The sequence below is a fragment of the Bidens hawaiensis genome, unplaced genomic scaffold (genome assembly GCF_021521415.1).
Source record: "Bidens hawaiensis isolate Kalapana, Puna unplaced genomic scaffold, B.hawaiensis_p1.1 tig00013628_1, whole genome shotgun sequence".
Lineage (NCBI taxonomy): Eukaryota > Viridiplantae > Streptophyta > Magnoliopsida > Asterales > Asteraceae > Bidens > Bidens hawaiensis.
In genome coordinates this window covers 97,692-122,344 of record NW_027492157.1, presented here as the reverse complement: position 1 = coordinate 122,344, position 24,653 = coordinate 97,692, and the positions used below count along the sequence as shown (strand labels likewise).

Below are 24,653 nucleotides of genomic sequence, written 5' to 3'. Positions count from 1 at the left end.
TGCTTCCAAACTTATTTAATATACTTTTTATACATGCTTCCTAACTTATTTAATATAGAGCCCATAGTTTTGAAATAGTGCACTTTTCCCTAATTTTGAATTATAAAGTTTTCCACACTTTTATACAGGCTTCCTACTTTATTTAATATAGCACGTTTTAAATTTAAAGATTTTAAAATATATATTTTTCCTTCCTTTTAAACACGCCTAGGATAAAAATAAGGGAATCGATGTGGCCATTCGTGATTAACTATTAATATTATTATTATTAAATCAAAATAATTTTTACCTATTATAAACAACTCAATACCAACTCATTTTACCTACAACCGACATGCTCATTTACATGTAAAATGTATTCGGCCCCAAGTACTCCTCCAGAGGATGTGTTACAAATATATTACTTTGCCATACCAAACAATCATCCGGTTGTAGGTCCTGCTAACCAGTCACCTGAACCTGCTAATCATCTGGTTGAAGTCCCTCCTAACCAGTCACCTGAACCTGTTAATCATCCTATTGAAGGTCTTGCTAACCAGCCATAGGAATCCGCTACCCATTCGGCTGAAGTTCCTACTAACCAACCATCGGGTAACCATTTAGTTGGAGCTCCTACTAACAAGTCTCCAGTAGAGGAATACCCATCAGAAGACGAGTATGATCCATGCAAAGATTATGACCCTGAGGTCTTAAAGAAGGCACGGGACTATGACACGCCTAAAGAGGATTGTTATGATGATCATGACCCGTACCCAGGGGAGCACAGTTCAGATTCTGAATGGTCAAACGATGATGCTCATTGGAAGAAATCGTGATGTAATTCTGGTTTTTTTATTATTGTATATTTATTAACTAATTCAAGTAGACTTATTATTTGTTATGACTTTTCGGTTATGAATTTTGTTATTAAATATTTGTTCTTGAGTTAACAAAATAAAGTAACCATAGATATATATTTTTTGATAATAATTCGGCCTTCATTAATTTCAATACCAAAACACAAGCTGTTACACAACTAAAGTAAGCATTACTACCATTCCACAACTAAAATATAATAAGCACATACACTACGAATAAAATTCCTAGTGCCAAACATAGAAAGAAGATCAAGAAGTTGTTGTTGCGATTTTGAGCTTCCAATTTCTTAATTTCAGTTTGAAGATTGTTTCTTGAGTTCATAAGGCCTGGAATAATAACTGTTGCTCGAGCACACATTGGTGGGTCGATCCATCCAAAAGATTGGCATATGTTCCTCTGGACAAGAAATTAACTTTTAGTACAATGCAATATATATTTTTCATTAATGAAAAACTTACTTGCATAGGGCACGAGTAGAAGCGTCGACCGGGTTTCAATCCATCCATGATGTTCGCACAACCGCAATTTTCCCGCAAAAGCAGACAACCATGAAGAAGAGGATTTCAAGAACAAGAATGACGTAAAATGTGGTTTGTAGGGTTGGTCTCATTAAATAAAAGAGGCTTAAACAAAATGTGTTTTTGAGATGAAAAGAAATATATTTATTTAAGGTTGGACGCTGTTATATAAGGTTGAGACGCCGAGATAAAAGGTTGGACGCTGGTACAATATAATGGGACGCCTAAATAATAAGTTGAGACGCCGGAATATTATGTTATGACACCGGAATAATATGTTCGGACGCCGGAATAATATGTTATGACGCCGGAATAATAAGTTGGGATGCCGGAATATAAGGTCGCCGGAATACATTAAATGGACGCCGGAACAATATATTAGGACTCCGGAATAATAAGTTGAGACGCCGGAATAATATGTTATGACGCCGAAATAATAAGTTGGACGCCGGAACAATATGTTATGACGCCGAAATAATAAGTTGGACGCCGGAACAATATGTTATGACGCCGGAATAATATGTTATGACGCCGGAATAATAAGTTGGGATGCCGGAATATAAGGTCGCCGGAATACATTAAATGGTCGCTGGAATACAAGAAAAGATACGGTTTTCGCCGGAATATCAAAACTTGCGGGTTTTTATACGCACGGTCGCCGGAAAACATGGAAGATCCGTGTCTTTTGCCATACCGTCGTTTCCGACGACGACACGATCTCTGACCGTCGGAAACGACTGGAACATGCGGATGTAAATAAAGTCGCATGCAAACTTATATTTCAACTTACACTCGGATCCTCCCTTAAAAGTGACAGGTGGTGCTTGACGGTTGGTTGGAAAAAAACGTCGGGTGTCAAAAAATAAGTAAGGATCCGCCGGTATTGTGGATGGACAATATTGGAATTTTTTGGGTGTAGACAAACCCTTGACTTAAGGAGAAAAGTGGACAATTTGGGGATTTTCCCTATATAAAATACCTTATTGTAGAAAGCACAAGTTCAATAAAGACACAATCAAATTGAAGAACCTCGATCATTTCATTTTGACTATTTTCTGAATTTTATAAATTCACTAAAACAAAATAATGCTTATAAACTAAAATTAATAAAGGTTGGACACCGTTATATAAGGTTGAGACGCCGGGATATAAGGTTGGATGCCGGTACAATATATTGGGACGCCGGAATAATAAGTTGAGACACCGGAATAATATGTTATGAGGCCGGAATAATAATTTGCGACGCTGGAATATAAGGTCGCCGTAATACATTAAATGGACGCCGGAACAATAAGTTAGGACGCCGGAAAAAGTTAGGACGCCGGAATAATAAGTTGGGACACCAGAAGAATATGTTATGACGCCGGAATAATAAGTTGGGACGCCAGAACAATATGTTATGACGCCGAAATAATAAGTTGGGACGCCAGAACAATATGTTATGACGCCGGAATAATAAGTTGGGACGCCGGATCAATATTTTATAACGCCGGAATAAGTTGGGACGCTGGAATCATAAGTTGGGATGCCGGAATATAAGGTTGATGGAATACATTAAATGGTCGCCGGAATACATGAAAGGATACGGTTTTCGCCGGAATATCAAAACTTGCGGGTAGGTCTTTATACGCACGTTCGATAGAAAACATGGAAGATCCATGTCTTTTGCCATACCGTCATTTCCGACGGCGACACAATCTCTGACCGTCGGAAACGACGGAAACATGCAGATGTAAATAAAGTCACCGGCAAACTTATATTTCAACTTACACTCGGATCCTCCCTTAAAAGTGACAGGTGGTGCTTGACGGTTGGTTGGAAAAAAACGTCGGGTGTCGGAGAATAAGTAAGGATCCGCTGGTATTGTGGATAGACAATATTGGAAATTTTTTTGAGTGTAAAATACCCTTGACTTGAAGGAGAAAAAAGTGGACAATTTGGGGTTTTGTCCTATATAAAATACCCTATTGTAGAAAGCACAAGTTAAATAGTGACACAATCAAATGGAAGAACCTCGATCATTTCATGTTGGCTATTTTTTGAATTTTATAAATTCAGTAAAACAAAAAAATGCTTATAAACTAATATTATTAAAGGTTGGACGCTGTTATATAAGTTTGAGACGCCGGAATATAAGGTTGGACGCCGGTACAATATATTAGGACGCCGGAATAATAAGTTGAGACATCAGAATAATATGTTATGATGCCGAAATAATATGTTGGGACGCCGGAATAATAAATTGGGACGCCGTAATAATATGTTATGTCGCTAGAATAATAAGTTGAAACGCCGTAATATAAGGAAGCGGAATACATTAAATGGACGCCGGAACAATGTATTAGGACGCCGGAATAATAAGTTGTGACGCCGGAATAATATGTTATGACGCCGGAATAATAAGTTGGGACGCCGAAATTATATGTTATGACGCCGGAATAATAAGTTGGGATGCCGGAATATAAGGTCGCCGGAATACATTAAATGGACGCCGTAAAAACATATTAGGACGCCGGAATAATAAGTTGAGACGCCGTAATAATATGTTATGACGCCGAAATAATAAGTTGGGATGTCGGAACAATATGTTATGACGCCGATAACAAGTTGGGACGCCGGAAAAATATGTTATGACGCCGGAATAATAAGTTGGGATGCCGAAATATAAGGTCTCCGGAATACATTAAATGGTCGCCGGAATACATGAAAGGATACGGTTTTCTCCGGAATATCAAAACTTGCGGGTAGGTCTTTATACGCACGGTCGCCGGAAAACATGGAAGATCCGTGTCTTTTGCCATACCGTCGTTTCCGACGGCGACACGATCTCTGACCGTCGGAAACGACTGGAACATGCGGATGTGAATAAAGTCGCAGACAAACTTATATTTCAACTTACACTCGGATCCTCCCTTAAAAGTGACAGGTGGTGCTTGACGGTTGGTTGGAAAAAAACGTCGGGTGTCAAAAAATAAGTAAGGATCCGCCGGTATTGTGGATGGACAATGTTCGAATTTTTTTGGATGTAGACAAACCCTTGACTTGAAGGAGAAAAGTGGACAATTTGGGGATTTACCCTATAAAAAATACCTTATTGTAGAAAGCACAAGTTCAATAAAGACACAATCAAATGGAAGAACCTCGATCATTTTATTTTGGCTATTTTTTGAATTTTATAAATTCACTAAAACAAAATAATGCTTATAAACTAAAATTAATAAAGGTTGGACGCCGTTATATAAGGTTGAGACGCCAGGATATAAGGTTGGACGCCGGTACAATATATTGGGACGCCGGAATAATAAGTTGAGACGCCATAATAATATGTTATGACGTCGGAATAATAAGTTGGGACGCCGGAATAATAAGTTGGGACGCTGGAAATAAGGTCGCCGGAATACATTAAATGGACGCCGGAACAATATCTTAGAACGCCGAAATAATAAGTTAGGACGCCGGAATAATAAGTTGGGACTCTGGAATAATATGTTATGACGTTGGAATAATAAGTTGGGACGCCAGAACATGACGCCGAAATAATAAGTTGGGACGCCGGAACAATATATTATGACGCCGGAATATTAAGTTGGGACGCCGAAACAATATTTTATGACGCCGGAATAATAAGTTGGGATGCCGAAATATAAGGTCGATGGAATACATTAAATGGTCGCTTGAATACATGAAAGGATACGGTTTTCGTCGGAATATCAAAACTTGCGGGTAGGTCTTTATACGCACGGTCGATAGAAAACATGGAAGATCCGTGTATTTTGCCATACCGTCGTTTCCGATGGCGACACGATCTCTAACCGTCGGAAACGATGGGAACATGCGGATGTAAATAAAGTCACCGGCAAACTTATATTTCAACTTACTCTCGGATCCTCCCTTAAAAGTGACAGGGGGTGCTTGACGGTTGGTTGGAAAAAAACGTTGGGTGTCGGAGAATAAGTAAGGATCCGCCGGTATTGTGGATGAACAATATTAGAATTTTTTTTGAGTGTAGAATACCCTTGACTTGAAGGAGAAAAGTGGACAATTTGGGGATTTGCCCTATATAAAATACCCTATTGTGGAAAGCACAAGTTCAGTAGTGACACAATCAAATGGAAGAACCTCGATCATTTCATTTTGGCTATTTTTTGAATTTTATAAATTCATTAAAACAAAAAATGCTTATAAACTAATATTATTAAAGGTTGGACGCAGTTATATAAGTTTGAGACGCCGGAATATAAGGTTGGACGTCGGAATAATAAGTTGAGACAACAAAATAATATGTTATGACGCCGAAATAATATGTTGGGACTCCGGAATAATTAGTTGGGACTCCGGAATAATATGTTAGGGCGTCAGAATAATAAGTTGGGACGCATGAATACATTAAATGGACGCGGGAACAATGTATTAGGACGCCGGAATAATAAGTTGAGACGCCTGAATAATATGTTATGACGCCGGAATAATAAGTTGGGACGCCGGAACAATATGTTATCACACCGTAATAATAAGTTGGGACGCCGGAATATAAGGTCGTCGTAATACATTAAATGGTACCCGGAATACATGAAAGGATACAGTTTTCGCCGGAATATCAAAACTTGCGGGTAGGTCTTTATAACCACGATCGCCGGAAAACATGGAATGTCCGTGTCTTTTGCCATACCGTCGTTTCCGACGGCGACATGATCTCTGACCGTCGGAAACGACGGGAACATACGGATGTAAATAAAGTCGCCGGCAAAAATTATATTTCAACTTACACTCGGATCCTCCCTTAAAAATGACAGGTGGTGCTTGACGGTTGGTTGGAAAAAAACGTCGGGTGTCGGAGAATAAGTAAGGATCCGCTGGTATTGTGGATAGACAATATTGAAATTTGTTTTTGGGTGTAGACAAACCTTGACTTGAAGGAGAAAAGTGGACAATTTGGAGATTTGCCCTATATAAAATACTTTATTGTAGAAAGCACAAGTTCAATGGAGACACAATCAGATGGAAGAACCTCGATTATTTCATTTTGACTATTTTTTGAATTTTATAAATTCACCGAAACAAAAAAATGCTTATAAACTAAAATTATTAAAGATGAAACATGTTAGTTAGACTTTACTATAATATATTTAATAAAGAGAAAATTGCTCATAACCTAATGATCTAGTGGTATGGTGTCTATCATTTTAAAATGAAGGTGAAAGTTCAAATTCTTGCAAATGTAAGATTAAAGAGATTTTGGTGGAAATAAATTTGTTGTTCAAAAAAAAAAGTTAAAGAGAACTGTGGTTGCTAAAATGAACTGGATGAGTCCCTGACGTTAAGCTTCCATCCACGGAAAAATGGAAAAGCTAGAATTATCAATATACCATTTCATAAATATCGTATGAGTCAACGTAGTTCGTGGTTGTACTCAGTTTTAGTCCCTCATTATAAATTTACCTCCAAAGTAATTTTTTCTAACATAACTAATTGAACCAAATATTTTTTTAACAAAAACTAATCTAACCAAACTAGATTTTCAACAAAAACCAAACTATCTAAAAAAAAACTAATCAAAACAAAATACCTTTTTTAGCAAACTAATCTCACCGAACTACTTTTTTAAAAAACTTATCGAACCCAACTACCTTTTTAACAAAAACTAATTGAACCAAACAGCACTTTAACAAAAAAAAAAAAACTAATTGAACCGAACTACTTTAGAAAAAAAACAAAACTAATGGAACCAAACTATAAATTTTCCTCCATAATAAAAAAAATCAACCAAATTAACCGTAGATGTCGTTACTAGTAGTACATCGTATATAGGGAAACTGATAAAGATACAAGCACTTGATACAAAAAAAAAATAGATTTGATCAATTCCACTATTATATAATTATTACGCATCTAATAAACACCAACCAATCCATCTATGCCGTCATTGCGTGTTCCCAACGGAGATTAATCGCCAGTCTCGGCCAGTACGTGGCAGCAGCAGCACCTGCAACCGCATGTGGGTCTCGGAGTATCAGAACGCAATCTAGCTACAAAAAAATTTATGAAACAAAACTAATTGAACAAAGCTATTTTTTTTCTAAAACTAATCGGACTACTTTTTTTAATAAAACTATTCGAACTGAACTGGTTTTTGACAAAACGAACCGAACTCAGTTTATAACAAAACTAATGGAACCAATTACTTAAAAAAAACTAATCGAACTCAATTTTTTTAGGAGTCAACATTACTCCGTCCTCAAACCACATAAAGACAAATAATAATTTTCTCTCTACTAAACCTAGAAGATATTTGATCAGTTTCCTTTTGGATTATATTCATATAAGTAGTTTATTAATGATAAAATTATATTATTAAATAAGTTAATAATAAAATTAATGTTATATTTCATTAGAGTTTATTATAACAAATTTTACCCCCTTTCAAGGCTTAGGGTTTAATTCTCATAAATATTTTTGTCTCTATACTCAGTTATATTTGTTTGTAAAATATTTAATTTGTTTTCCAACATCTTTTTAATTGGATATAACTGAAGTAACGTATTGTCTATGCCTGTTTATGTTCATTAAATTTATTTATTTATAGTTTTTCATTGAAGTTTTCTAATATTTTTAATGACTTTTCTACTCTTATTAAAACAAAATTATTAACCATAAAACAAAAATATACATGGGTATTATATAATTAGTTGATAGATAAATTAAGATATGAATATAAATGTTGGAAAAAATCAATAAAAACAACACAAACTTAATAACCAGGCCAAAGTTGACAAAAGAACATTCTCGGTTAGGCAAAACAATTAAAACCAGTACTCATCTGTGTTTGTTCGTTTGTGTTAGTAAGACAAGTACATTTTCACAATAAACGAATGAATTTTGTTGTTAGGTCTTTATAAACTGTTCATTTGTCCGATAAAAACTTAACGGACAAACATAAGCAACCACATTTCAATTCGATTCAAACTTGTTTTATTAGATTGGATTACGCAGTAGCACCATTTGTAGGTAAATAAGCCAAACTTTTTGCAAAACATGCATATCTACGTTCTATTTTATTTCAAGTACATATACATGAGTATGTATTACTTAGGAAAATGGTTTTTGCCATTGGAATACATAGAAGATGTATCTAATCATTGCTTTCTAAAAGGTGTGTATACTTCAAACCAACAAAACCGATCCGCGTTTAAAACACGACTGATTTTAACACCCCACTAATACTAAAAGAAAGTATCCAAGCACACAAAGCACCCACCCATTAAACAAGAAACCATCTTAAATCATATAACATAAAAGTGCATCAACATACAACACAAATCAAAAGAGAAACGCCTAGAATATCCCGGTGAGAAGATTTGCAGCCACAGACATGGCTGCGCCCGTGATGGCAAACTGCACAATCTGATCACGAGAAGAATCGCTGGATGTCAATGCCAAAGGCGCACCCGTCATTGCTCCTGCCACCGCACTGGTTTTCTGCATATCCCACAACGACAAAGATTTCATTTTCCAACCCCTAGTGCAAGTAGAAAATAAGCAAATTAAGACGGAAAACTAACCCAGTCATGAACTCCTCGAGCTTCTTTTAGACCGTATGTAATACCAGAATACGTCCCAGCAGCCAAACCTGAAAACACAAGAAATAAGATATAAAGTGGTTGGTCTGGTCCGGCTTTAAATATTATTAACGGGAGAGTATTAATTAAGAGCATTTTGTTACCCCACTGTATGGATTCTTTCCCTGTGACCTTCACCTGAAAAACATCAAGAGAAACGGTAAACAAAATAATAATAATAATAATAATAACTTACATTACACAGCTATTTGGATTATAAGAAACAGCTACAGCTGCCTTTTAAGTAGCACATGTGACCTACTTTGACCCGTTAACTCAAGAATACAAGAATCCTGAAGAAGAAGAAGTAGTAACTAACATAACACCAGAACCAAGGTTTGAAAGAATGTATATATAGAGAGAGGACTAGTTGCATGATTAAGCTACTAGTGGTAAGTAATGAAGCATACCAAGCCTTCAATAGAGTTACTGCCAAATTCCCCTGCAAAAATCAACAACGTACCATATATTAATTATATTAGGATTAAAGTCTGATAGAAACAATAGGAATGCATATGTACATACTACATACCCCGAAGATGGCGGAAAGGATTAACGTGCTTCTTTGGACTAGCCAAGCTGGTCCTGTCTCCACTTGCATCTGATAATCACAAACAAACAAACAAACATTCCAATCTGCATCATAATTAATAATCAATCAATCAGTAAGAGAGATAGTCGGTAACGAAGGTTCCGGTTAAGAAGAGGATGGCCTAAATCAAAGTAATATATATATATATTATGATTATGATTATGATTGTAGCTCCTCACCAAATGATCGGGTTTCCAAATTGTGTCCCATCTTCTTTTCTTTTCTTTTCTTTTCAACACTCACTCACTCACTCACTCACTCTCTCTCGTCTATGTGTCTCACTTCAGAAGTGAGGTTTTCAACTAAATGCATATTACTTAAGAAATCTGTGTATAAATCGTATGAAACTGTTGAATAGACATATTTCAGGTTGGCCAAGCGAATTGTTCAACCAACCACATCCCACATATTTGTTCAAAGTAAAAACATTAACCCTAAAGTAAACCATGCACACTTAAAGTTGTGTAACCTATTCATCTAAACAAATCAAACAAGTTGGCTCATTGACATGTAGCAAGTAATTAAGTTGTAAACTTGTTACTCAAGCCGATGGGTTATACAAAGTAGGTTAAACACGTTTTAACTTATTAATTAAACATATTCATTGATCGACTATTCAACGTTCTATGAAGTTAAATAGGTATACCTTGTGGTAAACTTGCGTTATTCAAAATCACATTTATAAAGTATAACCGGTTTTGATATGTAAAAGCAGTACTCGCTTGTAACCGATTTTGACATGTGAACATATTATATGAATACTTACTATATGTACCATTATATAAGTAAAGATACTAAAAGACAACAGTAATGTACAACACAAATAAAACCCACATTAACATTATCCTCACTGCCAAATGTTTCATAGGAAAATTTGCAAATTGTAATTGGTCGTGTCGGGTATATGACCCGAGTGCAACCGATAACATATATAACAACAGTTCACATTGCTAAAACTAAGCCACTTCAATGATCATAAGTAGACAAAAAGCTAAGGAAAACTGAAGTATGCTGTTGCTTGTACAATAAATTAAAAACAAAACCATCAATACTCTTATTGCCTGACCGAAAAGTATGGTAGCACCGCCACCACCAACCACCATCGCCAGTATACTCTCCCACCACTACTGGGAATATTGCTAACAAATCTTTCATTTTAACTGCCACCCGGTTCTCTTTTCACAGTAAACAAAACAGGCCGACAAAAATACCCGAGTGACCCGCGGGTTTGAGCTCACGAACCGTTTAAAGATGTTTCAGTAGCAACCGCTGGACCGCCTTTATCTGCTTCTTTATCCTCATTTGGAGGAGCATCTTGGTTAGTTTTGTCGTCGGTGGGTCCCGCTTTGGTGTCTTGAGTGTTGGTGGCGATTGCGGTTTTCTTGACGGCTTGACTTAAAGTAGAGCACAAGGTTGCAAACACGCTTTCTTTTGATTTGGCTGTTTTGCCCGACTGTCTTTGTTTTTTAACCGAATCAGGTTCTTGTTTGGAGGACGATAGTTTTCGTTTCAATCTTAATTCTAGACCCGCTTCATCATCGTCTTCAGACTTGTTCCTGGGTGGCGGTTTGTAGTCTTCATCGTCCTCATCATCTTCATAGTCAACAAGCCCACCTGGCCGAGGACTGGTAAACATTGAACAATAGAGCGTTTAAGTCAGAATCTTCCAAAACTTCATTAAACATTTTTAGTATGTTATAAGAAAAAAAACCCATTTTGAGTTTGATATGGGTTATGTTTTATTTCCAAAGGGTCAAATAAGTAAAACAAGAAAAGTTAGCTTAAAAAATTTAATAAACAAACACACTTAATTGTCTAAAGTATGTTTATTCAAAGAATAGATTATTACTAAAAGAATATTTTTTAATAATATTTGGCACGCTAATTATATACAAAACATAAATTGCTCGGCGAAAAGTGTTTTGAGTCAACCAACTCATGCTCCGTTTGGGGCTTCACCCATTGCCCAACACACCATCCCATATTTTAACCTATACAAAAACTATGACCAGGCCGAAGTTTGATAACTAGTCAACCATCAAATTCCCTGTTAATGAAAACATACAATTACAAAAGACATCTGGAGGATTGAAAACCAGTAAATATCAAGACGACTGGTAAATAAGAACTTTTAGCATTAAATCTTTTAAAAACAGATGGTTTTCATGATGTCTATAAAATTTATTCCACTTCCCTCTAGTGTCAACTTCTATATGTAATGGAGCATTAAAAAAACTGTAAAAACCAATAAAGATCTCTAAAAGTTTTATCACAGAAAATACATATACCGTGTTGTCAACTTTATTTCAAATGAAGGCAAAGAAATAAGAACATTAAAATCGAGTTATATTTGAGTATTTAACAGTGTATTAAAATATAACATAAGATTGTAGAAGTTACCTTATTGATGAAGTATTTGCAGCTGCTCCATTGGATAAACTGGGTTGTGAGCGCACCCTTGTTGTACGAGGCATTGACGCAGACGCAGAATCTTCTTCATCACTGTTAGGATGGACATAATTTGTAGTCAAAAACTAAATACATAATAATTGGAGCAGTTATTTTTTAGGGATGATTATCGAGAGATGCTTCAAGTATGTGATACATGGTCGAAACTTTGATGGAATTAGGCACAAATTTTGCATTTATTTCAGGAGTAAAGACACTAATACCTGTCCTCATTGAAGTAATCCTCTTCTTCCTTGTCGAGAGCCCGCTCATCTACACGTCTCCTGGCATTCAAAGCATACGGGCCAGCTTGGCTGGTTGCCTGATCCATTGCCTGTTAAGACACAATTGTTATACACCCAGATTTAGAAAGATAAAATCATACAATAGTAATTAACTTTCTAATAACTCAGATTTCAAAATTGTTTAAATTAAATGGCCTAAATGGAATAGTTATTGATAGTAATCATGCTATAGTCCTAGTGTAAATGCCGTTTGTCTATTTTGAGAGGGGGTCAAGTGCAACTTATATTTCTATAAATAGGTATTAATAGCTAATAGGGAGATGGAGAGTATGTTTATGTTTAAGATGGCATTGCCATGGCTCCTGCTTATGCGGTGAGATAGGGCTAGGCCCGGGAAATATATTGTAACTTTTCTTTTTACGTTTTCGTAATACAACCGTTCGGTCTCTTGTTTCCCTTATTCTATTCTCTAAACTCAATAAATCACTACCTGAACATATCAAACCCTATCATTGGTCCGACCTGCCTGTGACCTGCCGATTTATTCTGTTCAATCATGGAAACCCTAACTCAGAATTATCGATTGGATACCCATGAGTTTCAGATCAAGCAATTACAAACTGATGTCACTGAAATCAAATCCGCCTTGAAGTTATTGGAGGAGGATCGGGCTGAATCCGTGGAGTTTCGAAAGGTGTTTATCGACTGGATGAAGCAACAGGAGAAGAGAATCGACGATAGCTCGTCTCCATCACTTCTTCCAGATCCATCTTCAGATCCGAAAATTGACCTAACGGTGGATCGTTCCTCTGGTTCTCTTCTTAATTCGCCATCTCTACTCACTCAATTGGAGGCAATAATCTCTCGTTCTAAAGCCAATTTGTTTGGTGTTGGTGATAATCTACCCAGATCTGACAATCAATCAACTGACCAGGCCAAATTGGGGATGATAGGTGCTAATTGGGTCATATCAGATGATCTTCAGTGGGCTTTGGGCCCAGCAAAGAGCAGGATGTTATTGTGGGCCAGGACTCTCCAGATTTAGGCCCGTTAGCCAAATTGGGCTTCAATATGGCTGGTAAATCAATACCGGAGGGGAAGACCGGATCTAGGGATGCCGTTCTGATCCCAGTTACTCCAATTGCGTTTCCCTCTATTGATTCGGGGTTGCAATTGAATTTAAATTCACTTGAGGGCGTGCCCACCCAATTTGCGGGTCGACTCGGTGGTTCCGATGATCTCTTAATCCCTATATTTCTATTTCAGCAACCTCCACCGCTGGAAAGACAGCTTTCGATTGTCACGATGGTGTCTACGTTCAAAATGGGCGATAGACACCTTGGTTGGAAAGGAGGTACAGTACCTTTGATCTTTTGTCAAAATGCCACTCTTCACAATCCCTCTACATTCATATATGTTGGGTTCGTTCAACAAGGAGATTTCGATAGGTATTTTTTTGGGTTCTTAATCAAGGTCCAAGGAAAATTCACAGCTTCAGATCATTCATGTTGATCGGGTTCTGTCTTTTGGCACGTTTACCTCCATTGGAACTTTCGTTACTACAGAACTAGCGGGTATTAATTGGTCGTACCAGACTGCAAATTATGTTATTGAGTTTATGGTTGGTTCGTATCATTTGTGGGTGGGGCACGGGCAGAGTCGACCACCTGAAAATGCTCTCAGGGAAGCCTCCGCTTGGTTGTCGAGTCAATTGTCCGTTCCCAGTCTTGAGGGCAAGACTGTTTTGAAGGGCGGAGTAATGATAGGAATCATGATATAGTCCTAGTTTAAATGTCGTTTGTCTATTTGGGAGGGGGTCAAGTGCAACTTATATTTCTATAAATAGGTACTAATAGCTAATAGGGAGATGGAGAGTATGTTTATGTTTAAGATGGCATTGTTGTGGCTCATGCTCATGCGGTGAGATAGGGGTAGGCCCGGAAATCTATTGTAACTTTTCTTTTTACGTTTTCGTAATACAACCGTTCGGTCTCTTGTTTCCCTTATTCTATTCTCTAAACTCAATAAATCACTACCTGAACATATCAAACCCTATCAGTTATGAAACTTGGTTATTGTTTAGTGACTTCTTTCATCAAAATACCTACTACTTAATGTTAAACTTGAAAAAGAATACTACAAAACAATAACCAAATTTCATATTTGTTTTTTTTAGGTAGCTTAACATTGTCCCGTTGTTGTGAAATTGGTAATATTGTTTAGATTGAATGACCTAAATGGAACTATTATGAAACTTGGTTATTATTTAGTGACTTCATTTCATCACAATTGACTAATCCACGTTAATCTTGAAAAAAATATTTTACTAAACAATAACCAAGTTTTATATTTGTTCTACACTTAATTTTATCATTCATAGAAAAATTCACAACAATGAAACAATAATAGATGAAATCATAAAATATTTCCAAATTCAAAATGTATCCGTACGATTCACATTTCACATAAAAGTATACCTGCTCATATTTAACTTTAAGTGACTGAAGGGAGGGTAAATTGTCAAATTTGACCAGCTGCTCCCAAAATGTTTCAACTAAATACTTGACTAGTATCTTCAGATTCTCCTGTATAGAGCCCGCCACCTCATCAAAACAATAATACTAAAAGCATGCTTATATTATAAGCCATCACAAAATAAGCACATACCTTACGAATATACTCAAAAAGTTCCAAAACTGCGGAGTTTAATAAATTATATCGACTTCCATTACCAAAAAAAACATCTACAATCGGTTTAAATAGATTGTTCTTTGCAATATGATTCATCAGCAGCTCATCCTGCAAAAAGAATCCAATACTGTGTTAAACGACATATCAAGCTAAAAGTCAGCAAATATCATTAATTTATAGTACACAATCGATTGAAATACAAGTGAAGTTTCCAACTACAATGATGGCAATGAATGATAATTATAATGAATTCAATTACTTACTTTAAGTGAAACTAGAGTTCGAATGAAACGAATAGCTGCAACTACAAGGTATTTCTCCCCTCTACAAGTCAGACTTAAAATTTTGTCTATCACACCATTAACCAAAAATAATGACCTGCAAACAAGAAAAGAAATGAATTAACCAATCTTAATATTTTGAGCTGAATGTGAAATAAAGCAGAAGGTTAAGTGGTTACTTTATTTTGTAAGGATGTTGAAGAACACAAAAGCATAAAAGGTCATATATGTTCAGAAGTATTTCTGGCTTTGCGCTTTTTTTATTTCCAACATTCTTGTTGGAGCATGATGATGTTATGACATCAAGCAGTTCATCCAAGTGCCTCTCGTAGAATATATCAACAATAGCGTCTCTCTGTAACAAAACTGTGATAAATTAGAAAGACGATTGAATGCAAAAGCATTATGCAAAGTTCTATAAATAACTAAATTTCAATTTAAAACTGGAACTGAAAGTAACAAGCTTAAAACAGTAAACAGAAAAAAAGTATATGTGCACTTCAAAATTTATTCAGCCTTTTTTTCTAACAGTCGAAAAATCCCCTTGACATACAGACTTGGTTTTCAGACAATCGCCTTAAAGCACTTCAAGAAATAAGCATCCGTGAAGAATATGATTTCACTACTCACTAAATTTAATCAAACACAATAATTTAATATCTGCCCTAACTGTCTGCTGGAACTTTCTGAAAGATCATCCTAATTTAATGTACTTCACACAATTGTTCCCTCCATTATTTAACAAAAAACCAAGCTCTTTTTTATTGAGAAAGTTGTCAAATACCCAAAGATATCTGTCACCTCTATTCACCGCTTCTACGCAAAAGTGTAACATCCATTTAATACATCGCCATGCATGGGGGGTACATAATAGAGTTGGAATATCCCAGGCTAAAGGTGGTTTGTCACATTCATCGACCACCATACTATAGTTTCTTTGTTGTTTCTAATGCAAGAAAAAACTAATGTCATGACATCTCATCCAATGAACACATCAAATGGTTCGAGATCAGTTAATGGCCAAAATGTGTGCGCTACACTAAATAATGCCAAAGAATACTCAGTTTGAGCACAAAAATTCCTTAACTGGCAAAGTTTGTTCATATAACTTGTGTGTTGATACTCCATAACAAAACTGGATAGCTGAAAGAAAAGGGAAAAAATAAAAGATAAAAACACCTCATACAGGAAACCCGATCCCTTCTAGCTTATTGGGTGCCCAAACACTTATGGCTGCAGCATATCTCATAAATAGGTTAGCATCCTAAGTTAAGTCTTAGATTTCAAATCGTTTTAGTCACTTAACGTACGGCACAACTGTATCACGTAATTTGTGAGAAAATACGACTAAGTGGAATAACTAAGGAGTTAAAGATGATGAGTAGTGAACAAATGATAAAAATGTGGCTATCGAATTCGCCAAGAACCAGCGTCCCGACCAATGTTCCATTTCCAGGTTGCCTATGTTCTCACCAAAACTCCCCAGAAACCAAGTTTGATAAGTATTAGACTAGTTATGTGTTGTATACCATTATAATAGTCTGGGGTATTTACCTGTAACATCTTACGGTATCTTTGTAACATCTAACTCTACATATAAAGACCTATGTAAACCTATTATGAACACGATCAATATACAATATTCTTATTTTATCTATAAGATTAAGAACAAGTCGAATCTGATTTACTTGGTACCTATCATGCGGGTAAGTGTAGAATTCAAACTAAAAGTGACGCATATTACAGTTGTCAAGTTCCCGACACATGCTGATGTTTCAGCTATGATATTTACTTGTTCTGTATAGATACCAGTGAAAGAATTGGTCAAAGATTAGTTTGCTTCCTAATTATTGGATTAGGGTTATCGGTTCTATGTTTTGCCAGTAGCCTATATAGGCTCTTAGGCAGAGGAGAATTTGGTTTTCCTTCAAATCAAGCTAATAAGTAAATATTCGGCTCCGATTCACTGTGTTGTCAGTTGTGGAAAACCAGAGTTTTTAAAATGAGTATTGTGACATACAGATCAGTATCATATAAAGAAGCAGTTACCCTAAACGATCAGAAGATGCGAAAACCAACATCAAGAAAAACAGATTTTCGACAAATTTGACTTCTAATTGTATTTTCAGCTATAGTCAAGGCATACTATATAGAACCCTCCAAATGGAAACAATAAAGATTTTGCTTGTGTAACATAAAAAATACTAACATCCCAGTTTGTCATGTCAGCAGATACTTAGCTTACTGATAACAAAACTATTACTTAAATAAACTTGGCAGGTAACCTAACCTGTCCTGCAGGAGAATAGGAATCCAAAAGACTTCGAATTATCTCAAGAAATTGACAATGCATGTCATTCCCAAAATCTTTAAGCATACCTTTCACCTGTAACACAACAATTTGTAGGCTCATTAAACAAAATCATTTACTCTACAACAATGATCAAAACTATTAAAACAACAAATTATTCACATACCAAAAGCCCAATCAATGAGGCACCTTCCTGTCTGCTAACATACGAACGTAACAAGGTTGGATCCTGGCTCACAAAAAGCATGAGAATGTCTGTCCTGCATCCATAAGACTTTCCTACAATTAGTACTCCTTTACAAGCCAATTTAAATTAAACACACTAGGCAAAGAGATAGATACAAAGTGTTTACCCAGTCAGAATAAGTTTCTTATCTTCACTCCTTAAAATATCAGCAATGACATCAAATACGCCTTCAGTCACGAGATCCCTAAAATGAAATGTCAACGGGCAGATCTTTGTTACCAAGTTGGAACGTGTACGTGAAGTTAATGTTCAAACAATTTCAAGAAATATACCTAAAAAGTCGGAGTTGCTGGACCATTTGCAAGCTCTTGCTTAGATTACAAAATTCTTGCAAGAAACATACCTATTATACAAATATACTTAGATGGTAACTCACTGATCTGCTTTCCAAAAATCACGTATGTACTACACTTTCTAGTCATATATAAATTGTCAAACTAGTTTGAAGGATAAAAATGAGGCAAGTATATATTTTACCAAATATTCACCAGTCAAAACAATAGCATTTTTCTGGTTTCTACATGTCATAATGACTTGTGTTATCAACCCGACCTGAAACGCTTTTTGTCCTAATTTCTACAAATAGTTAAGTGCGTCATAAATGATTAATTTATTGTTATTCTATATTAAAACGATAACAGTTTAACCTTTTTAATACAACTTAGGAGGCCTTTTGCTTTAAAAGTACACCTCAAGAAAAATTTAACTCGTTCCTTTTTAGCTATATGTTACCTAATTGACCCATTACAGATCAAACTTAACCAGAATCAACCGATTCATAAGTAAAATGGATCAAAACTGTCACCTACAATAGCCATAAAAAATACACTTGCAGTTTTTTTAACAAATTCAAACATATAAAGTATCAAGAACCCATGTTTACCAAATTCATTTTTGATTCAGGCCCCACGGAAGGTGATTTTAACCTTGTAAACAACTCCTTGATAAAGGTGTTATCATCTTTCAACATAGTGACAACCTGCAAAATGATAACAGATAAACAGAATAAAGAAAACAATAAAGAGTCATGAATTTACAACTGAAATAAATTAACCTCACCATTCCATTGTTAGAGTGAATTATTGAATTCAAGCTGGCAACTGTGGCCTCATCCAACACCCTGGGCAAAACAACATCCTAAGAAAAGTAGCATACGTTAAAAATCGAACTCAAGATTAAATGAAATATTATACGCTGTTGCTGTATGTTATAGCATTCAAGGTTTTACCTTGAGGTAACTGATTCTGTATGTTTGATGTATCTTCGACAAAGCTAAGGGGTCATTGATTGGTATAGCCTACATGAATGATATAGAACATAAATATTAACATACTTTGAACTGAAACATGTTCCATTTCTCATTAGTAGAAATAACTACCTCCTTAAATACAACATGTTCTTTAAGGTAGTTGCGATGATGTACGTGAGGTGAATCAGGGTCATCTGACAAGAACATAGAGCAACAACCATGAACCATTATCTAGAGCAATAATCCACTGTAACCAAGTAACCAAAAGATATAACGCAATTGCAAACATGAGGACATGGAGCGAGTGTTCCTTTACAGAAGGTTTCTCGCCAAAATATTTTAAGTAAAGAAAAGGTATTCATAATATGCGGATAAGAAACTATAAGACGTAAATGATTCTCTATGTACATAACATAGACATAAACTAGCATTTTAGACATGATGCTCTTAATATTTCACTACTTATAAGTGAAATACGCGGTAACAATTACTCCCGACAAGCATTAATGATTAAAAAGACCTCACAAAAAGAAAAGCGAGGTATCCTAACAAGAACCATAAAGCCACGCAAACAGAACAGCAAATTACAACTTACATTCAAGACATCCAACGATATCCATGATTAATTCATCAGAAAAAATTTTCTCAAAGATTGGTGGACTATTGAGTAGAACTGCAAGAAAAATGTATAAAATTAACACCCCTGCGAAAAAAAAACTATTGATGATAGAGCATGAGTTTCGGCTTTAACTGATCCCTCTGACAATTTTGTAGATTATGTGAAGGCCGTCATAGTTCTCCAAATCTTCACACACGCTGAACAAATCCATCAACTTCCGAAAAAACTTTTGCTGCGTAAGTTATAGATTTGAGAAGTTACTCTTCCATGCACATATGTTACAAATTTACAAAGTATGAACACTAAATTTAACAAAACTAAGGCTGAGCAATTAACATGTAGAAGACTGAGAGGCAATATTGTATCACACTTCTCTCTTCTTTCCTTGAATTAAAAAAATAAAAAATAAAAACTGTATTTTTATTAGATACAACCTCCTAATTAGTTTTGTTTATAAGAAAATAGATTAATATTATACGATGCAACTATTTAAATGACAAACTAGTTATTTAAAACATCCCTGGACAAAAAAACCGAGTGTGTCCAACCCATAATCACCGGTTTCTACCCAAACCTCCATTACCCAACCTCCCAATTTTGTACCTTTAAAGTTAATTAACAGACATGCACCTCTCTAAATCTACAGAGTAAAAAAAAGAGATTGGGAATAGCATACATCATGTAGTATGAGTTCTGTCACGCATAACTGATCCGTAATGCTACTTTCAACCACCACCTACATGATAAATTGACCGTATACAAGAGTTAAGACAGTGAATACAAATTAAAAGGGTAACCATATCACAATAATCAGGTGTCAGAAAGATTCAAGCTTCCAAAGAGGGTATCAAAACAATATATGTGAATATCAAAAACCAAGACATAAAAAATAGATTTATGGACCAAACCTTAAGTATTGAAGGAAGCGATGACAGCTCTACCTCAGGCAGCTCCCTCAACTCACTGTTGGCACCATGGTATGTTTCATCTGAACAAGTAATATAATAAAATATCAACTTACATGTCATCACAAAGGGTAAAAAATGTTATCCGACTCTATACAAATCAATTTACAAAGTTCTGTGAGCCTGATTCTATCAATGCCATTCTATCCTACATAAAAACTGTTTTGAGAGGTATATAATTTTTTCAAAAACTTAATGCATATGCTGACATACAGAACATATTTTGAGTGGCATCAGATCTAATGATCAATCCAGTCAAGAATAAGTTAGACTACCAAAGAGACACTATAGTAGATATGCTAGAAAGCAGGTCAACATAAACTCACCCATCTTTCACTAGGAATTAATCAGATTATATAGGAAGTAGTTGAAGCCCTCTCACAAAACATATATAACCCAATACAAGGGCCAAATTTTTTAAATTAAAAATTAAACCACAGCTAGAGTTCCTCGGTACATTAACTATATTACGAAAACAATGTTCAAATATTTTTTAATATTTAGTAGATTTGAGAACTAAAGATACTGTAGGCCAATTTCAACTTATTTGGCGTGTTTCCTTTTTATCCAACTTCTTTCTTGTTTTACACATTATAAATTATTAATAGTATGTGTGTGTGTGTGTATCCCCGTTCACAACCTCTATCAGACACAAGGCAAAAGATCATTACTAAATGAAAAAAAGTATGTTTCAACATTCTGAAATTGGACATCAGGGTGCCATAACAGAAAGCACATCCCGCCTAATTTGCCAATAAGATACAAGTGTATAAGTCACAAGCACTTACTGCTGAGAGTATTAAAATGCAAATTCCGCTGCACATTGCATATATTATCCCTGAGTCATTTAAATAACATCAATGCAAATAACAGAGTCAAATAATATTACATTGATAAAGAACCACTGATAAGAAGATTTTTATTTACTGTTTACCATATGTATGAGCACCCTGTAGTCTCTTGAAAGCTAAGTGCTAGTTCACTTGAATACTCTGAATCCCTCCATGAGATTATTGTATCTGGAATAGTAAAACAAGACACACAATGAAAAAAACAACCACAACTTTAACCAAATAAGCCCATGCAAATCATTAGGACAAGAGTGTGTTCACAAGTACCTTCTTGCTTTCTGTATATATCTTCTGAGCAAATGCGATGCACAAGTAATGTTTCATTGTCTTCTTCATCAATGACAAACAATCCCAAATCTTCAGATCTCTGGAGCAAATATTAGTTGTAGGTGTGTAATTTTTAAAAACTTACGGAAAGTTAATTTCACTTTTTTTAGTACCGAATTATGGCGAACCTCTATATAGTCAAAGGTGACATGCCCAGTCCCTTGATCATCCCATTTTCCGTCATCATTGAGTCGGTACACCTTGACACGCTATATATAAAAAAAGGTTACAGAAAAAACACTGTTCGGTCATTGAGAGATTAACAAAGAACACAAAGAAGAGGGATTTTAAACAACAGTTTAGGCAAAAATAACTCTTCAACTGAAAACCAGTTGACGTAAATAAAAACCACCAAAAACCATCACAGATTAACATGTTTCTCTTGGTGTTTATTAGTAAAATAAGCCATCCAAATCAACAGTGATTGATTGGAGCAAAAGACTTTTGACCTCCCACCTTCAAAACTGTGTTTCTCTTAGTGTTAACTAGTAGAATAGACAACAATATTATTCTATAACTAGATAGACAATGATAACTATGTTTCTCTTAGTGTTAAGTAGTAAAATAGACAGCAATAGTATTCTATAACTAAATAGGCAATGATGATATTTCCATATTTATAAATAGGTGACAGCACTAATCCCCTAAAAAACAATTTTGTAAAGGGGTGTAGTCATGCTCATCAATGACTTTGTAAAACCATATGAATTTAGCTCACGGACGATACTAAAGAAAGAGTATAGTAAATATAAAAATATTCAGCATATAGCTTGATAACTTTCGCAACCTTGATTTTAAAAAGCGTGAGGAGGCACTCTAAAGCGCTTAGATATTGAACCAAGGAGTGAGACAAGAACTTCACATACATGAAGCGTTTAGTATTAAAAAGATCATATATGTTGATTTTAGACAGCATTTTCTACTTTATTATTTCTAAAGACGTGTAAGTAAGGTCTTTGCTATTAAAAGAAAGTACCAATAAATTATTTATATATAGTTTTTACACATTAAAAAATAAAATACTCAAATAAATACATACAAAAACACACTTACGTCCAACCAAAGAAGCTTTATGTGCAACTAAAGGGAGCCTAACTCTTAATTGCTGCCTAGGTACAAGTAGTATATGCATGAATTCACTAAACAACACACTTAGCTCATAGTACCAGCTCGTGTAGCAGCACTCCAAAAATAAATAAATTAATCAGGGGGCAATATAAATAAGAGATTAAAATGCATATCATATATTACACTGATAATTTATACATATAACTTTATAATGTGCCCACGAATAACCATGAACGCATGAAGCACTATGCATAAGATAAAGAATTGTCTAAAATCGCAAGGAAAGCTATTTCAAGATTTTTAGCCAGGGTTTGACTTCTAAGAAAATGAACGAACATACATGTTAGAGCATCTTGCATGCAAATAACAAATGTGTGGCGTTACCAACACAATATGGATGTCTATCGTTATCTACGCTTCAAATATTTCTCAAAATTAAATTCATGTTGCTATAAGGAATCAAATGGAGTGTGGTAATTGTGAAGCTTACCAAACATGTCTATGAGAAATGCATGTAAACAATATAAGCATATTAATTATCAAGAGGATTGAACAAGTGATGCCCCTGCCATAGAAATAAACCATTTACCAACCTTTTTTACTTGAGCATCTACCTCATCACAGTAATTTGTAAACGTAGTACCTACTCACCTCCAAGCCCACACAAAAGAGGAACCACACCATTGGTAGTGATTACGCATCTATAGGAGTCTTCTCCATCTATATGTGATAAAGAGTTGCTGATAACAAATAGAATCCCCTAAACTAACCTAAGAACCACCTACACTGTTATAGCAAAAACCATATGGCCCACTCATCCCAGAAAACAAATACTCCACATCATACATTGGTGATAACACATATCCCATACTCGGTCTACCTAAAATCTGATTCATGTTAACACTCGTATGTGTGTAATCATCAACCTTGGCGGTAAGAAACCCTAGCCTTATCATCTAAGCCTGGATATGTTAACATAGGAATCAAGAAATATATAGAGCAAACAAAAATCAAGTGTTGTATTTGTTTCCAGTTAGATGTTGAACAAAATGCAGACGACAAGGCCCAAAGTCATCCTAAAAGCAAGCATATAGAGGAAGTGACATCCTAAAAGCAAGCATGAAGGTCTGAAAATAAGCCTAACTCTAAATAATTCCATGAGGTAGGGCTGATAAAAAAAAAAAAGAAGTCCGTGACTAACAACAAATCAATGAAGCAACTGAGACATGGAATGGAAAAAGAATATGAACAATGAAAGAAAGAAACAAGTAGGAAGGAGTTTACCTGCATCGAACTATTATTATTATTATTATTAGAAGTAGTAGTAGTCGTCTTCGTCTTCTCCGGCGCCCCCATCGCAGAATTAGGGTTTGAGTTGTATTTTGAAGAAGATTCAATAAAATACAAGAATGGAGTTTGAATCAATCAATCAAACAGAGGAATGAAGAATGAAGCCCTAACCGCCATTGATGAATGAATCCATCACTCACTCGCTCTCTCTCTCTCTGCTCTTCGCTTTGTTTCTCTCTCTCTCTCTCTCACGCTCTGTTACCGAGTTTTAATTTAGAGAGAAAAGAAAAAGAAAGGAATTAAGAGAAAAAATAATTCATATTATTTTCTGTTTCTAGTTTAATGAGATGTAAATAAAAGTTAACTTTCTATGTGTTGGAAGGTAAAGAAAAGAAAGGTAAACATTTACTATTATATTCTTATTATTATATGAGATTAAAATAAAAAATTATTTGTTTATATGATTTAGTAAAAAAA

The 24,653-nt window shown here is 35.3% G+C and overlaps 2 protein-coding genes across 3 annotated transcripts; both read right to left on the bottom strand.

Moving 5' to 3' along the window:
* Window positions 1–8,501: 8,501 nt before the first annotated feature.
* LOC143544542 (outer envelope pore protein 16-2, chloroplastic-like) lies at window positions 8,502–9,600 on the bottom strand (the record flags this gene model as incomplete). The annotated part of the gene is made up of 5 exons (XM_077036626.1): window positions 8,502–8,852; window positions 8,936–9,003; window positions 9,097–9,130; window positions 9,403–9,434; window positions 9,525–9,600. Coding segments are annotated over 5 exons (354 nt in total), but the record flags the coding sequence as incomplete, so codon positions are not given.
* An 803-nt stretch (window positions 9,601–10,403) lies between these two features.
* Window positions 10,404–24,364, bottom strand: LOC143544552 (uncharacterized). 2 transcript variants are annotated; one of them, XM_077036634.1, is made up of 24 exons: window positions 24,171–24,364; window positions 21,932–22,027; window positions 21,759–21,858; window positions 21,575–21,659; window positions 21,429–21,478; window positions 20,584–20,663; window positions 20,352–20,411; window positions 19,808–19,907; window positions 19,652–19,729; window positions 19,186–19,250; window positions 19,036–19,104; window positions 18,867–18,944; window positions 18,691–18,786; window positions 18,080–18,150; window positions 17,914–17,991; window positions 17,727–17,820; window positions 17,540–17,635; window positions 15,429–15,604; window positions 15,232–15,346; window positions 14,945–15,076; window positions 14,755–14,862; window positions 12,257–12,366; window positions 11,985–12,086; window positions 10,404–11,209 (listed from the first exon to the last, which is right to left on the bottom strand). In XM_077036634.1, the coding sequence occupies exons 1-24, from the start codon at window positions 24,240–24,242 to the stop codon at window positions 10,819–10,821; spliced, it is 2,502 nt and encodes an 833-aa protein (XP_076892749.1). In that variant the 5' UTR covers window positions 24,243–24,364; the 3' UTR covers window positions 10,404–10,818. The 2 variants fall into 2 exon arrangements, with proteins under 2 accessions (XP_076892749.1, XP_076892750.1); XM_077036635.1 differs by having other exon boundaries at window positions 21,947–22,027.
* Between the last annotated feature and the right edge of the window lie 289 nt (window positions 24,365–24,653).